The 16825-nt window shown below is 35.7% G+C and overlaps 1 protein-coding gene across 1 annotated transcript; it reads left to right on the forward strand.

Annotated features, from left to right (window-relative positions):
• Nucleotides 1-1807: 1807 nt before the first annotated feature.
• slc7a7 (solute carrier family 7 member 7) lies at nt 1808-16683 on the forward strand. The gene is made up of 11 exons (XM_055197270.2): nt 1808-2029; nt 2268-2319; nt 3413-4032; nt 8683-8808; nt 8896-9040; nt 11827-11950; nt 12055-12158; nt 12589-12685; nt 12845-12994; nt 14705-14888; nt 15806-16683. Exons 3-11 carry the CDS (start codon nt 3537-3539, stop codon nt 15883-15885), a joined length of 1506 nt encoding a protein of 501 aa, XP_055053245.2. The 5' UTR covers nt 1808-2029; nt 2268-2319; nt 3413-3536; the 3' UTR covers nt 15886-16683.
• The last annotated feature ends 142 nt before the right edge of the window (nt 16684-16825 follow it).

Here is a 16825-nt window from a genome sequence, read left to right on the forward strand (position 1 = left end):
ACTCCCTCCCCTCCTCGTACACCCTCTCGCTTTCTGTGTCATTCTCTTTCATATGCTCGCTCTTTCATTTTCTCTTTCACTCTTTGCTTCTTTCACTCACTTTCCACCACCCCTCTCCCCCGTGCAATGCGGCTGACACACAGGAAGCTCTAATCCTGGCACAATGCCCCCTCCCCTTATTCCCCCTGAGCGTCTCTGCGCGGGATGAAGGGGTGGTGGGGACCGACCCAACCAGCTGTCCCTAAAAGGGCTCCTAATCCTGCCTCTGCCAGACCCTCGAAACCATGACAACCTGTAACCAAGGAAAGAAATTTTGAGGTTGAGAGGGAGAAAGACAATGAGCCAGAAACAAGACATGCGGGAGAAGTTTGTCCACTTGTATTTAGCGAAGGATAAAGACATGTCTCAATCAAAACTAATGTAAAAACAAGATGCATAAGTATGCCGAAATTTTGCACCTGTCAGGTAAAATATGCTACAAGTTTCTTAACATTAAAAGTTGAAGAAGTTGAAATTAATGGATGTAAATGGAAGCTTTTTCTTCATAGGTTCAATATGACTTTTACAGATAAATATTGGCTTATATTTTATGACTAAATCTAAAGGTGTAATCAAAATTATAATTTAAAATTGTACGGTATGTGGAAAATAATGTGTTTTTTAACTATAAACCAAGCAAACACATTGTATTATACCAAACACAAAAAATAATTTTTTTAGCAATGAAATAGGTACCCTTTAAAATTGCCACGTTGTAGGTGTGAGGCAAAATTTTCCGTTTTTGGGTGTGTCCATCAAAATGCAAATGAGCTGATGAAATGGAAACACTGGTCACCATAATGGTGGTTTGTTAAATTTGATATTCAATTGTGCTGTCAATCTCTCTCTCTGCACTAAATGGCAGTGCCATGGTTGTACAGTTGCAGAAAAGGGATGGTATTATTATAATAAGATCCCCTTCTGACATCACAAGGGGAGCCAAATTTCAATGACCTATTTTTCACATGCTTGCAGAGAATGGTTTACCAAAACTGAGTTACTGGTTCTTTTTTTTTTTTACATTTTTTAGGTTGACAGAAGCACTGACTGGGGACACAATTATAGCGCTTAAACATGGAAAAAGTCAGATTTTCATGATATGTCCCCTTTAATTTAGAAATAGTGCACATGACCACACGGTGGCGACAAGCACATGTAGCATGTGTATGTAGCAAACCATAAGACCCTCTACAACCTGTTTGAGAGTAGGCTAAGCGTTTTTTTTAACGGGTAAATATCACAAGAAGAAATGCTTGTTATCTTTACTTAGTAAAATTTAATCCATCACATCTTCCATTAATAAATTACACTTTAAGTCCCATATACTTAAAATGGTTTGCATAAGGCTATCTTTTTCTTTCTTTCTTAGTAAATTACTATAGTAAACCATTGTTAGTGCTTGTAGGGATGTGTCATTCAAACATTTTCAAGACAAATTCAATTCAAATTTCCATCCCCAAGTATACGGATGACCTCATTTATTACGAATACATTTTCCATATTTATTATTATATTATTCTAAGCTATTATGCTAACTGTCTTGATAGAAATATATAAAGACAGTTAAATATACAATACATATATATTGTATCATAACTAAATGTATTTTTAATATAAATTGCAAAATATTTATGTTTAAGGTTCCACTTATTTATTTAACGATGTGGATGTTTCTATGTATACTTTAATGCCTATAATAGTTTTTACTGTCCGCCTCCTCTCTTCTCTCCACCCCTTTACTCACTATCTTTACGGTTGTCTGTTTATCTGAGAGCAGAAGTACATCAGATGATTTAAGCTCAGTCTTCTCAGACGGCTCAGGAAGAGACGCGCGCGCGATCTGTCACAGCAACTGTATGATTTAGACCTGACACGACCCATTATAATGAACTGTACATTGGCTTTGATCTTGACTGCGAAAATTACCGGCAGATAAACAGAACCAGTACAAGCTGCTCACTTTCCGATGTCATATCACCTGGAGGCAAAGGTAAAAAAAACTCAAAAACTAACTTTTGTTGGTGAATTGTAATTGTGACAGTATTATGTAACTTTAAATTATGCGCACTTACGCATCCTGTTGGAAGGTAAACTACTGTATACCTATCGTAAATATAGCTTATAGTAGAAATATATAGCTACTGTAAGATATAGACTGGAAATAGATAGTATTCTAAATGCATTTGCCGTAAACATGTACACTGACACTTTTGTAGTTGTGATATTAGACTATGAAGATCCTTTTCACTGACTCTTTGAAGCAAGGCTGTGGCTGTAAACGTGAGTTATTTTGTTTAATAGATGTTTTCTTCAGAGCTTATCAGCATGTCCTGAACTTTGCTCTCTGATATTCAAGATTTTGCATTGGTGTGGCTTTTAAATTAGCACGTGAGGTAACTCTACTATCAGCCACTCACTGCAACTCCTTGATCATTCTGCCTCATTTAAACTTTTCTCAAAGTAACTTTCGTTTTAGTGATAAAGCTGTTATAACTGTTATACAACTCATTTGATTTATATCAGTACCATCAACAATAAAATTCCCATTCATCCTATTCTATTTGAAGAAATTCCCATTCGCATGAAATTAATTCCCATTCATCCTTAGATTTCATCCTCTTCTAGATGGCACAGTTTTGTATTTTATTCTCTTTAATAAAGGAATTATAAAGGCCCACATTTAAATGCCCATATAAAATGCTTTTTTATTTGGCCAGAAGCTTTTCACAGTCTAGAAAACCAATCTAATTTTGGCCAAAACTTCTGTATTATCCACTTTTATATATAGGATTTTATTTATGAATAGAGCGTAACTTGTCTTTTAGGAATTCATAAATCATGACTTTCTAATCTAGACTAGTCAGCATTTCATCATAAAAAATGAAATTACATGAGCTGTCAATTAACTAGTCATATTCCTTATATTTGCATTTTTCTTGTATAGTCATACGAAAAGCTTTCACAGTATTCTTGAGCTTAGCTCTTTTGAGTCCAATGAACCTTGAGGAGCATGTGACAAATCAGCATTGTGATGTGCCAAGCAGTCTCCATACCAAAGTACACGTGTCTGTAAGATAAAATGAGACAGGTTGAACCGACCCTGACGTATTTCGAATCCCTTCCACTTGGTCTTGATTGATGCACGAGATATTTTTCTTTACGCGGCGAACTCCTTTAAACCTCTTTTCCCGCTTTTGTGTTTACTTTAAAAATCCATAATCCATTTTCACTGCCGTCTAATGGATAGCCATACACCTGTTTGAAAAGCAAATGTGTGTGTATAGTTTATGATATCCCTGTTAGTTACTTTGGAGAGTAATATATGTGTGTATGTAAATATGACCGCTGACCACTCTTCCTTTAATTTCCCCAGATGTCGGCTGAAGAGCTCAAGATCTAACTGGGGACTTTTTCCAAACCTTCCTGAAACACTGAACTTTCGTAACAAGCTGTAGATCTGCTTCTCTGTTATATTCCTTTGGCCTATTGGTTAAACAATGGCTTCCTACATCCCCGCTCCCACAGAGGTGCCTTCTTCAGAAGCGTCGAATGGAGACCTAAAAAAAAGCGTCTCTCAGGAGTCTATGAAACTGAAAAAAGAAATATCTTTGCTTAATGGCGTGTGCCTCATCGTGGGAAACATGATTGGCTCTGGAATCTTCGTCTCACCGAAGGGAGTGTTGATATATAGTGCCTCATACGGGTTATCTCTGATAGTCTGGACAATTGGTGGGATCTTCTCTGTTTTTGGGGCTCTTTGCTACGCTGAGCTCGGAACCACTATCACCAAGTCGGGTGCCAGTTATGCCTACATCCTGGAAGCCTTTGGAGGCTTTCTGGCCTTCATCCGTCTATGGACATCACTGCTTATCATCGAACCCACCAGCCAGGCTGTGATAGCCATCACTTTTTCCAACTACATGGTGCAGCCCATTTTCCCCACGTGTATAGCACCCTACGCGGCTAATCGTCTGCTGGCTGCAGCTTGCATCTGTGAGTTGGAGTGTGTGTGCGTGTATTTAGAAAGTGCTTTGTGTGTTACCTTAAGATATACGAGAGATAAGAACCTATTTAAGTAAAAATGCATCAGGTCCCTCTTAGTTCTCTGAGAGCATAAGTTGGTGAGAGAGAGAGAGAGATTATGACTTTATGGAGGCATTACAGAAGTGCCAATGATGTAAAAGGGAAGGGAAACCGAATGAAGTGTCCAGCTGATGTTCAAGGTTATACATGGGATACTGACTCATCAAGAACAAGATTTACCCACAGACAAAAAATATAGAAAGTTCATTTTCAGATCATTTTTACAGAATCATATATTAGTATAATAACTGTCAGAAAAGAAGACAAAGATTTCAACCACAATTACATTACGTTTGAATGATCAAAGCACACACTAATGTACTGTACAAGATACAAGTATGCTCTCAAAAAATAAGATAAGGTGCAAAAATTGTCAGTGGGCAGTATTCAAAAAGTACACTTTTGTACCTAAAAGGTACATTTTGGTACCTCTAAGGGTACATGCTGGTACCTTAGAGGTACATATCTGTACCCAAATGGTACATATTAGGAACTTTTTAAAAGGTAGCATCCCACTGACAACTTTTGTACCTTTTTTTCCGAGAGTGTTCTACTTGGAATGTGAATGTGCTGATTTCGAGAAGGTAAAGTCCTCTAGATTATGACTCTGACCCTTATGACTAATAACTAGTGACAGCTCAGCATGGCACGGAGCCAAAAGGACATTGATTGATAGAATATACACTTATACACTTTATCTAATGTACCTTAGACTTTTACACAGTACTGTTAATCAAAAATCTCATTTAATACAAAGAGTACTTAAAGTGCTCGGTTTTCTCGCACTAATTTTGTACTTAATTTACTAAAAATTCTTCTTTAGTACTTCTTAAGATGCTCTTACGTGTACTTCTCTGTGCTATTTTAAGACAAAAAAGGAGTATGCAGTAAAATGTGATAATTTACTTTAAAAAGTGATAAAACATTTATTTAGGTAACACACTGCAAAAAATGATTTTCAAAAAAAAAATCGAAGTATTTTTGTATGCAATGTGTAAGTTTTAGAAGGATCTCTTGACAGAAATGCAAAATAATATACAAAATTTTATTATCAGTGGTGTATAAAGACCTCTCATAATGAACCGTTATGTGTTTATTACATTAGAATGAGACGTTTTTATCTACATATATTGAGGGTCACCTTACATGGAAGTTGCCATTTTGGGCTGCCAAGTTTCTACAGAAGCCCTTAACGGACAAACTTTTTTTACTAAGTTGTCTCCGACGATCACATGTTTGTCCGGTGGTGGCTACCGTAGCTTCTCTATGTTATTAAAAAACGAGGGGTAAGCAGTGGACTGAGTCATTGGTTGCAATTCACCAGCACATCACCACTAAATCCCGCTAAAATTTACACACTGCACTTTTAAAATGCTTTTTCTTGATGAGCAAAACGACCCAAGAAAATAAGTTTAGTTTTTAGACCAAAAATATGAATTAATTGAAAATTTAATTGATTTTGTGCATAAAACAAGCAAAAAAATCCGCCAATGGGGTAAGCAAATTTTTCTTGAATTTTTCTTGAATTTAGTGTTTAAGAAAAATGTTCATCTACCACATTGGCAGATTTTTTTGCTTGTTTTATGCACAAAATCACTTAAATTTGAGATTTTTGTTTTAAAACTACCTATTTTCTTGGGTCGTTTTGCTCATCAAGAAAAAGCATCTTAATTTAAGAATTTTTAGATATTTTTACTGAAAACAAGACAAAAATACTAAGTAAGAAAGTCATTTTTTGCAGTGAAGAAAAACATTTCTTACTATTTTTGTCTTGTTTTCATTAAAAATATAAAAAAATTCTTAAATTAAGATGCTTTTTCTTGATGAGCAAAACGACCCAAGAAAATAAGCAAAAAAATCTGCCAATGGTGTAATTTTTCTTGAATTTAGTGTTTAAGAAAATTATTCACGATTTTTTTGCTTACCCCATTGGCAGATTTTTTTGCTTGTTTTATGCACAAAAACACTTAAATTTGATATTTTTGTTCTAAAAACTAGACTTATTTTCTTGGGTCAGTTTGCTCATCAAGGAAAAGCATCTTAATTTAAGAAGTTTAGATATTTTTTACTGAAAACAAGACAAAAATAATACGATTATTTTTTCTTGAAAATCATTTTTTGCAGTGCACTTGTAGTAAACTTGAACCCATCTTTGTATGTAAGTTGGGTTCAAGTTTAATACAAGTTTTAACTAAATAAATGTTTTTTTAAATACAGAGATAGTATGTTAAATGCACATTTTACTTCATATTCATGGTGTCTCAAAATAGCACAAACATGTACACTTATATAAACATCTTATATTAAGTACAAAATTTAGCTTGAAAAAATAGAGAGCGGTACATTATGGAAATTCACTTCATTCATTAACTTGAAAACATTTAAAAGAACATTATTTAGTAATCTAATCCAGTTTTATAGATATTATAATAAAAAGATCCCACAATTAGATCCCACAGGATTGATAGGATGCATTTACGTACACTATGTAGTAACTCCACTCTGTAAGATTTGAGACCGTAGATTAGAAAGATTGTATATGGATGTGTGGGACATTTATGAACTAGAGGGAACAGTGATAGCACCTATAACAGATAAGATGGAAAGCAAGACTGAAAGCGTTTTTGAACACGTGAGTACATGTGCACAGTTTGCCTATACTTGCTGAAATATGTACACAGGCAACGTTGGTCCAGGAGTGCCGATGTCCTTCAGATTTTAGGTCCAACCCTGATAAAATCTCACCTACCTGTAGTTTTCAGGTGACACTATAGAGCCTGATAAGCTTGTTCAGGTGTACTTGGAGCTAAACTGCAGGACATCGGCACTCCAGGACCGACGTTGCTTACACCTGATGTACACTGTCAAAAAATGAATGATCCCTAGCTGCCACTAGAGCACTACTCTTTAAAAAGGTCCAAATGTGTGTCATTTAGGTAGAGATATGTATATATTTGGTACCAATATGTATCTTTGAGGTACCTCTGAGGTATTTATTAAAGGTCCCGTTCTTTCTGTGTTTTTGAAGCTTTGATTGTGTTTACAGTGCGCAATATAACACGTGTTCATGTTTCATGTGTAAAAAACGCGATATTTTTCAAGCAATTTACTTATCTCTATAGCGCTGTTTTCACTGTCCTAAAAATGGTCCCTTCTTCAGAAATACGTATCGAGTTCTGATTGTGTGGTTTGTTTAGTGTGTTGTGATTCGACAGCAGCTTAGCAAAGCTGGCGACTGATGTATTCCTGTGGGCGGAGTTAGTAAAAAAACTGTTCTAGCGATGTCATTAAAGCAGGAAGTAGAGGCCTGTAGTCCAAACCGTACGTTCGCTGTAGGCTTTGAAAGGCGAATTCTGTTAAAGAAAATATATCGCCTGGCAGTGAACTTTGAGCTTACAGTTATTATTTATTAGTTATTATTTTTATAGCAACATTACACACTAACTAGGGTTTTAAAAATGGGATCAGAAAGAACGTAATCTTTAAGAACCCTTTGGAGGAAAGATGTACTTTATAAAAGTGTACAGGGCCAGTGACATCTAGGGACCAATTTATCTGACATTTATATTATTTAAAAGGCTCACAAATAGACTGCATCATGCTTTGTTTAAATTTAATATGATCAGTAGGTTTGTATGTGATAGTTAGGTTTAAAAGTGGAATGTGTCTAATGTGTGAGGCCTTACATAAATGTACACTTTTTTTTGCTGTGATTGAATAGTGCACTTTTAGAAAAAGGGTACAAAGTTGTCACTGAGACATACCTTTTATAAAGGTCCAAATATGTACCATTTTGGTACAGAAATGTACCTTTTAAGTATCAAAATGCACCTTTTAGGTACCAAAATGTACCAGTGACAGCTTTTGTACCTTTTGAGTGTAGATTTTGTAGACATGAAAGTCATGGGATACATTGTTACTTCCTCTTTGAAGTTAGCAGCGGTAAAAAGTTTTTCCTCTCTGACTCCCAATTTCAGTTTACTTTCCATTCATTTATGTCCTGTGTAATAGAACCACCAATGTTTTTTTAAAGACAAATCCACTGCACAGACTTTGAAGAATTTATAAAATGTTAAGTAATCTATCTATCTGATTTTGAGGAATATCCAACCACAGGTGCTTACTGCTCGACTTTGTGTATGACAGAAGAATAAAATGTTCGTGCACACACAGACTTTTGTGTAAATGCTGCCCTAAGCGCTTTCAATCCTTGCAAAACAACCAGCAGGAGTGCTAGAGTCAGCAGCTCTGCTTCCTCAAGCCAGGAAGACTACCTTACAAAACACACACATACACGCACTCCAGGGTCAACCAAATGACCCTTAAAAATCATTGATCCTCATGAAAAACAGGGAAAGACCATATCTATTTCATGTTATTGCAGTGATGTTTTGACTAGACTGTTTCTTTCCATTTGATTGGTGGATAACCTTGATAACAAGAAGAATAGTTTTCTTATCCAGGAAAGCCAAACTCTAGGGCCTTAAAAATGTGTATTGATATGAGCAAAAGTGTGCCAGTGGGATTCATTTTTTATCTGAAACTGTGCTCATTCTGCAGGCCTGCTGACCTTTGTGAACTGTGCCTATGTCAAGTGGGGAACGCGGGTTCAGGACTTCTTCACCTACGCAAAGGTCATCGCCCTCATCGCCGTAATCATCACTGGCCTGGTCAAGATTTTCCAGGGTAAAGATGTAACACGATTACATCACACTAAAGTTCTGTCTATATGTATTTGGTAAAGTCTAATTAGTTTGTATTTTTGCTCTGTAGGTCACACACAAAATTTTGAGAGTATGTTCTCAGGCTCATCTCAGGATCCTGGAGATGTGGCCTTGGCGTTATATTCAGCTCTTTTCTCCTATTCTGGATGGGACACTCTCAACTTTGTCACTGAAGAGATCAAGAACCCAGAGAGGTGATTGTTATTTGTCTGTCTGTGTGGTTTAAAAATACAAAAACAAAAGCAACATTCCTTTTGCACATTAAGTAGAGCATTACGTAAGCGACATAAAGGTTGTAAGTTCGATTCCAGAATGTACAGTATATACTTTCCAACATGGGATATGGAACCACCCACATTTTAAACATTTTCAATATTTTACTATGTTCTTACCTCAACTTAGACGAATTAATACATACCTAACTTTTATCAATGCGTACACTTAATCTTTATACAGCGCGTCTTGAGTAGCATGTAGCCTAGCCCCATTCATTCCTTAAGCCCGATTTATAGTCGTGCATAAGCTCTACGCACATGTGACATGCACCTCGCAAAATTTTTAACAGCGCGTCAGATCTACGCGGACCGCAAGCGCTGTGATTGGTCCACCAGAACCCCTCCCCATCAGGTAAAAGAACTGCGTAATAGGTATTTCCGTTTGTGACGGTGAAAACAAAGATGAGCCAAGTTGAGGAGTGATTTAACTCCAACTGCATCAAAAGTCGCTGTTTATTTACTTCCATCATTGCTGGTCTTCTTAAATTAAACACAACAAGTTGCTGTTTCTTCTTTGTTTGTGGGTTAACTTGCCAAGCTTCTTTTTCTTTGACGGTCGCACTGCTACTCTGGTCACATGCGTGGTTACTGCCTACCAGCAGTCTGCACGTGTGTTTGCATGTCGACGCGGACGACAATGCAAAAGTATAAATGAAAACTGACGCGAACCTACGTCGTCGCAGCTACGCCCGTAGGACCTACGCACAACTATAATGAGCCCTTTACTGTGGGTTTACACCAGATGCGAGTTCAACGATTTGCGCGAGTAGATTACATACAAAGTCAATGCCAAGACAATGCCAATGATGTGATATGGGCGGCGCGTTTGCCGTGAAAACACGCTATTTGCCTTAGTTGAAAATATTCAACTCAAACGAAAATTTCGCATGACATGAAGATAAATCCCGCAAGTCATCTAGAGCGAGGAACGCGATGGTGTAAACCCCAGTTTCTGTGCATTCCCCCCAGCCGCGGTAGAGGCGGCAAAAACACGCTATTTGCGCGTAATTGGATGCTTGAACATTTGAGTTCACTCGCTTCATTCGCGCGTGAAAGCAGCGTGCGAAATTCTAGTCATTCACGTGGAAATCCGCGTCATGGGAGGGACTTCTGCGACTCCGGTGAGACTCCGCCACTCCGCTCGCTTCCTGTAATCACGTCACTACTACACCAAGGTCCTGATTGCTTAATGTGGAAATCCGCCGAAGTTCAGATTTTTCAACTTGCGAGATTCGAGAGGGGGAGTAGTCAGGAGTGATGATTTTACTGCACGCTGAGGTCGAAGTGCTGCAAACTTAAGTGCTCTTCAGCCATATAATATAGTTCTCAATTTTTATCCGCTTAAAAATCACCACATTTTATTTTGTGCCATCATACTTACTCGTGTAACTACTCATGTAACAGTCTTTAAATAGGGAAAACATGGAAGTGTTTGGTGGCTTCTAAGTTCATCCCTGTTTGGATCCTGGGGAATGAATGGGGCTAGGCTAAATGCTAACACATTCACGGCGTGCTGTACAAGGATTTAAAAATGGGGATGTGTTCATTCATCTAGGTTGAGGTAAGAAAGAACATTGTAAAATATTTAAAAAACTGTGGTGTTTTCCTTTAAGACCAATGATATTGAACTCACTGACTTTTTCTCTAATTTATCGCATATGTCTGTTCACTTGTCAGAGTGCTGTCAGTCAAATCCATTCCACTTGAGGAAAGCTCTAATAATAAATTAAACTCTGTTCCGCATTTTAGCTACAGCCTTGACTTCCACACTTTTGCTTCTTCAAATCCATTCCACTTGACTCATTTAGAGTAAACACAAATTAAAATGCATTTCATGTTTTGAATACTTTCGCCAACTGTACTTACAAGAAAATACAAGAATACAATATAAGAAAATGGCATCCAGTTAAAGGGATAGTTCACCCAAAGATGAAAATTCTGTCATCATTTGCTCACTCTCGCCCGTGTAGTTTTTTTTGTTCTGATGAACACAGGGGAAGATATTTTGAGAAATGATTGTAAACAAAACAAACTTTTGTATTTTTTCCCTCCTACTATGAAGGTGAATGGGGTCCAAGAACAGTACAAACATTTCTCAAAATATCTTCCTTTGTGTTCATCCGAACAAATACATTTATACGGGTTTGTAACAACATGAGAGTGAGTAAATGATTAAAGAATTCAATTTTTGGGTGAACTATCACTTTAATGCTTTGGACCCCCCCCCCACCCATATGTTTTTGTCTCTGACGCCCGCATGACTTTGGATAAAAGTTTCTGCTAAATGTGCATAAAATAAGAGTAAAAAACATTAAAAGGTCTGATTAATTTAACTGACTTAATTAAACACAGCAAACATGTGATTGGATCACATGCCTTTTTGTGGGTTCCTCACTTCTGTCATGTGACAAGAGTTCTCATTTAACTTTCCAGACAGCCAGTACTTCTCCATTTTGAGCTCTAGGTAGAAGTAACTTAACTGAGGTGATGAAAGACCAGTTTCTTTTACAAAATTGCCAACATGTAACTAAAAATGTATTTTTTTCAAAAGAACAAAGTTATTATTGATTTAAACATAATTCGCAGATAAAATAAAAATCACTATTATTGATAATGTGATTTTTTTGTGGTAGGGACATTAGTGTCTATGCAATGCACATTAATGCTATTTGCTTCCCTCTGGTGGTTATCTTTTCAAATTGCAGAAACCTCCCAATGGCTATTGCCATTTCCATGCCCATTGTCACAGTGATCTACATTCTGACCAACGTGGCCTATTACACAGTGTTGCCTATTCCTGCCATTCTGGACAGTGATGCAGTGGCTGTGGTGAGTAGCCGCATTAAGTGCTTGTCAATATAGCAGGGACATTGTTTAAATGGTGAAGGCCAAATCACTTCCATTTCTGAACTAATAAATTTTTAAATCCACAGACATTTGCAGACCAGGTATTTGGGTATTTTAATTGGACGATACCGCTTGCCGTTGCCCTCTCCTGCTTTGGAGGATTGAACGCATCTATATTGGCTGCTTCCCGGTGAGTTTTATCTGTTATGAAAAAATGAATAACCAGCTGCCACCTGTTTTTTTCTCTTCATTTTACACAAAATATATAGAAATAAATAACTTAGATTTAAGCTCACTGAAAAAAATATTCATTCAACTTACTCAATTATTTTAAGGTAAGTCGTTGCAATCCATTTTGAGCTACATTTAAACAAAAAAATTAGAAAAATAAAATAAAAAACTTCTGCTTAAATGTAGCTTAAATAAATTGATTGCAACCACTTACCTTAAAAAAATGTGTAAGTTGAAGAATCTTTTTTTTTCAGTGCTTGTATGTAATGCAAAACATTAATCGTATGCGTTTACAATATTTTGACACTAACATTGAGGTTCTATTTGTATTTTAATGGACACATTTTAGTCTCGTTTTATTTATTTATCATTTCCATATCTTCACTTAGGCTGTTCTTTGTGGGCTCCAGAGAAGGCCATCTGCCAGACTACCTATGCATGATTCATGTTAGCCGCTTCACCCCCATCCCTGCCCTGCTCTTCAATGTCAGTCCCCATCTCTGTTTTTGTGTCATAATTCACTAGAATGTCGTTATGCTGTGCTGTCCTTTCCCATTATGATCGTGCACTTGTCATCATCCACACGCAGGACTCAATGTATGTTTTATAGATGTGTGTGAAAATGCATGACTTGTTGCTTCGCAGGGTGCTATGGCTCTTGTGTATCTGTGTGTGGAGGATATCTTTAAACTGATCAACTACTACAGCTTCAGCTACTGGTTCTTTGTGGGCCTGTCTATCTTAGGACAGCTGTACCTGCGATGGAAAGAACCAGACAGACCACGACCTCTAAAGGTATACACAAACCACCACACTGCAAAAAATTATTTTCAACACTGCAAAAAATTATTTTCAACACTGCAAAAAAAAGATTTTCACGAAAAAAATTCTTAGTGTTTTTGTCTTGTTTTCAGTAAAAATATCTAAAAAATCTTAAATTAAGATGCCTTTTCCTGACGACCAAAACGACCCAAGAAAACAAGTCCAGTTTCCAGACCAAAAATATCAAATTTAAGTGATTTTGTGCATAAAACTAGCAAAGAAAATCTGCCAATGGGGTAAGCAAATCTTGAACATTTTTCTTTAACACTAAATTCAAGAAAAATTCATGTACAAAATGTACTTACCCCATTGGCAGATTTTTTTGCTTGTTTTATGCACAAAATCACTTAAATTTGATATTTTTGGTCTAAAAACTTATTTTCTAGGTTTTGCTTATCAAGAAAAAGCATCTTAATTTAAGAATTTTTAAAAAAGAAAATTAGACCAAAATAGACCAAAAATATAAAATGTAAGTGATTTTGTGCATAAAACAAGCAAAAAACTCAAGCAAAATTTTCTTTCATTTTTCTTCAATTTGGTGTTTAAGAAAAATGTTCAATATTTTTTTTGCTTACCCCATTGGCAGATTTTTTTGCTTGTTTTATGCACAAAATCACTTAAATTTGATATTTTTGGTCTATAAACTAGACATATTTTCTTGGGTCGTTTTACTACGGAGCCCCTAAGGGGACATGGAGCAAAACTTAAATAAAGTTTAGTTTCGTGTGCTCACGTGAAACTATCGCATGCCCATGTGAAACTACCGCATTTAGTTTCGTGTGGTCACGTGAAACTATCGCGTTTAGCCCACGTGACCGTGCGAAACCAAACTTTAAAAAAAATTCTGCCCATGAAGGTTTGGCATGAGCACATGAAAGTTTCACGTGAGCACATGAAACTAAACTTTAGATTTTTTTAAATCCATTGTCACCTTAGGGGCTCGGTATTTTGCTCATCAAGAAAAAACATTTTATTTTAAGAATTTTTAGATATTTTTACTTAAAACAAGACATAAATACTAAGACATTATTTTCTTGAAGATCATTTTTTGCAGTGTAGATATATATTTTGTCTTGTTTTCAGTACAAATATATACAATTTTCTTAAATCAAGATAACCTTAGAAAATAAGTTTAGTTTTTAGACAAAAAAAATGTCAAATTTAAGTGAATTCGGCCTTAAAACAAGAATAAAAATCTACCAATGAGGTAAATAATTTTTTCTTGAATTTAGTGTTTAAGAAAAAAGTAAACTTATTTCAAGCTTTTTTTTCTTATCCTATTGGCAGATTATTTTGCATGTTTTAAGCACAAATTTATTTAAATGTGATATTTTTGTCTAAAAACTAGACTTATTTTCTTAGGTCATTTGGCTCATCATCAAGACAGTGCATCTTGATTTAAGATGGTTTAGATATTTTTACTAACTTTACAAGACAATTTTCTGCAGTGTAGATAAAAGGGTAGTCATACAAGAAGGTACAAAAGTTGTCACTGGGGCGGTACTTTTTAAAAAAAAGTACGCTTTTATACCTCAAAGGTACATATCTGTAAGGAACTTTTTAAAAAGTACCATCCCAGTGACAACTTTTACCTTTTTTTCTGAGTGCACAATACTTATGTCAGAACATGTATTGGATCTCTGTCTAAACTCCCATTAATCTCCGTTTCTCTCTTTTTTTCAGCTCAGTCTGATCTTCCCGATTATATTCTGCATCTGCACAGTGTTTCTCGTGGTGGTGCCTTTATACAGTGACACCATAAACTCATTAATTGGCATTGGCATTGCCTTATCAGGAGTGCCTGTCTACTTCCTTTGCTGCCATCTACCTGCAAACCGTAGGCCTATGTGGCTCCGTAGGTTCATTGGTAAGTTTTCTGATAGTGGTTTAGTCATCACAGATGTAATGATTCTGATACTGTGTAACACAAAGGTCTTGATAAGAATTTAAAGGAACTGTTTAATCTGTTTAACTGTTTAATCTAAACGAACCCCCCCACCCTTATGCTGTGCTGAGCCTATATGACATATATAGTCATATAGTCATATTGCTGAATATCTCTGTGGAGATTTTTTTATTTACTTAAATGATATTTTTTGTCTAAAACGAGACTTATTTTACTCATCAAGAAAATACATCTTGATTTAAGACTTTTTAGAAATTTGTACTTAAAACAAGACAAAAATACTAAGTAAGAAAGTCATTTTCTGGCTCACACTGCAAAAAAAAAAAAAAAAAAAAAAAATCAAGAAAAATATTCTTAGTATTTTTGTCTTTTGTTCAGTAAAATATCTAAAAAGTCTTAAATTATGCTTTTTCTTGGTGAGCAAAATGACCCAAAAAATAAGTCTAGTTTTTAGACCAAATGTAAGAAATTTATGTGATTTTGTGCATGAAACAAACAAAAAAATCTGCCAATAGGGTAAGCAATAAAGATTGAACACTTTTCTTAAAAACTAAATTCAAGAAAAATTCATGAAAAATTAGCTTACCCCGTTGGCAGATTTTTTGCTTGTTTTATGCACTGAATCGCTTAAATTTGATAATTTTGGTCTAAAAACTAGACTTATTTTCTTGGGTCGTTTTGCTCATCAAAAAGAGCATCTTAATTTAAGACTTTTTAGATATTTTTACTGAAAACAAGACAAAAAGAAACTTTTTTCTTGAAAATAATTTTTTGCATCATTTACATTTACTTTTGTGTTCAATGTCATGTGGATCTTGAGTAATGACATTTATTTGCTCTTATTATATCTTTAAATGTTTTAATTTCTTTTTTACCAGCATCTGCAGGTCTGCTCATTCAGAAGGTGTGCTTTTGTGTCCTTACTGAGATGGACACAGATGACGTAAAAGCAGAGTAAAAAAAGGACCAACTATATACGATACTTGAACACAGAGAAACAGGCTACTGATGTGGCAACCTCAACTGATGTCATTTAATCCATTTGTCATTTTTGATCGAACAAGTGAGAACTTCAGAGCAAGTTCTTTATATTTATTGGAAATATTTATGCTGAAGAGATGCTTTTATTAAGTTTTAAAATTATAGGGACTAGTAAATTGCCAGCTCATGCTTAAGAAGAAATCACCTTTGGACATTGAGGTTGTTGCAGGGCTTGGCGAGATGATGAACTGATAGCACTGATAACAGAAGAATTATTATGGGACGTGTACCTGCTTGATATGTGAATTTTTTGTATATGGACATTTTTGCTGACAAGATTTTAATTGAATATACATTTAAATGCTCGTACACTAAGGGGCAGTTTCCTGAACAGGGTTTAGATATATCCAGGACCTTAGTTGTATTAGGCCATTTAAGTCGCTTTTAAAAACGAACCTTACAAATAAACATCACTGATGTGCATCTTAAGACAAAACAATGGCACTGATATATGTTAAGATACGTCAGTGCAACCTTAAACATTTTAGCATTTTAGTCTGGGACTAGGATGAGCCCCGTTCAGGAAACTGCTCATAAGAGACTAACAACAGTGTTGTTTCATTTAAAAAATGAATTGTGACAACATGTATTATATTTAGAGGCTTGGAATATCAAAAAGAGTATTTCTAAAAATACTGAAATGACAAACGCAGTGTTAAGTGAGTATGTGAGATAATTGGTTAACAAAACACCTGAATAAATGAGAAACACTTTAGTCTGTGAATTGACAATTTTTATGTGCTCTGTTTGACAAATTAAAGGTGCAGTGTGTAAATTTAAGTGCAAATTGCAACCAACGTTTCAGTACACCGTTCACCGAAATGCAAAGAGAACCTGCGGTAGCGGCCACCGGACAA

This window comes from Misgurnus anguillicaudatus, chromosome 21 (genome assembly GCF_027580225.2).
Source record: "Misgurnus anguillicaudatus chromosome 21, ASM2758022v2, whole genome shotgun sequence".
Classification (NCBI taxonomy): Eukaryota; Metazoa; Chordata; class Actinopteri; order Cypriniformes; family Cobitidae; genus Misgurnus; species Misgurnus anguillicaudatus.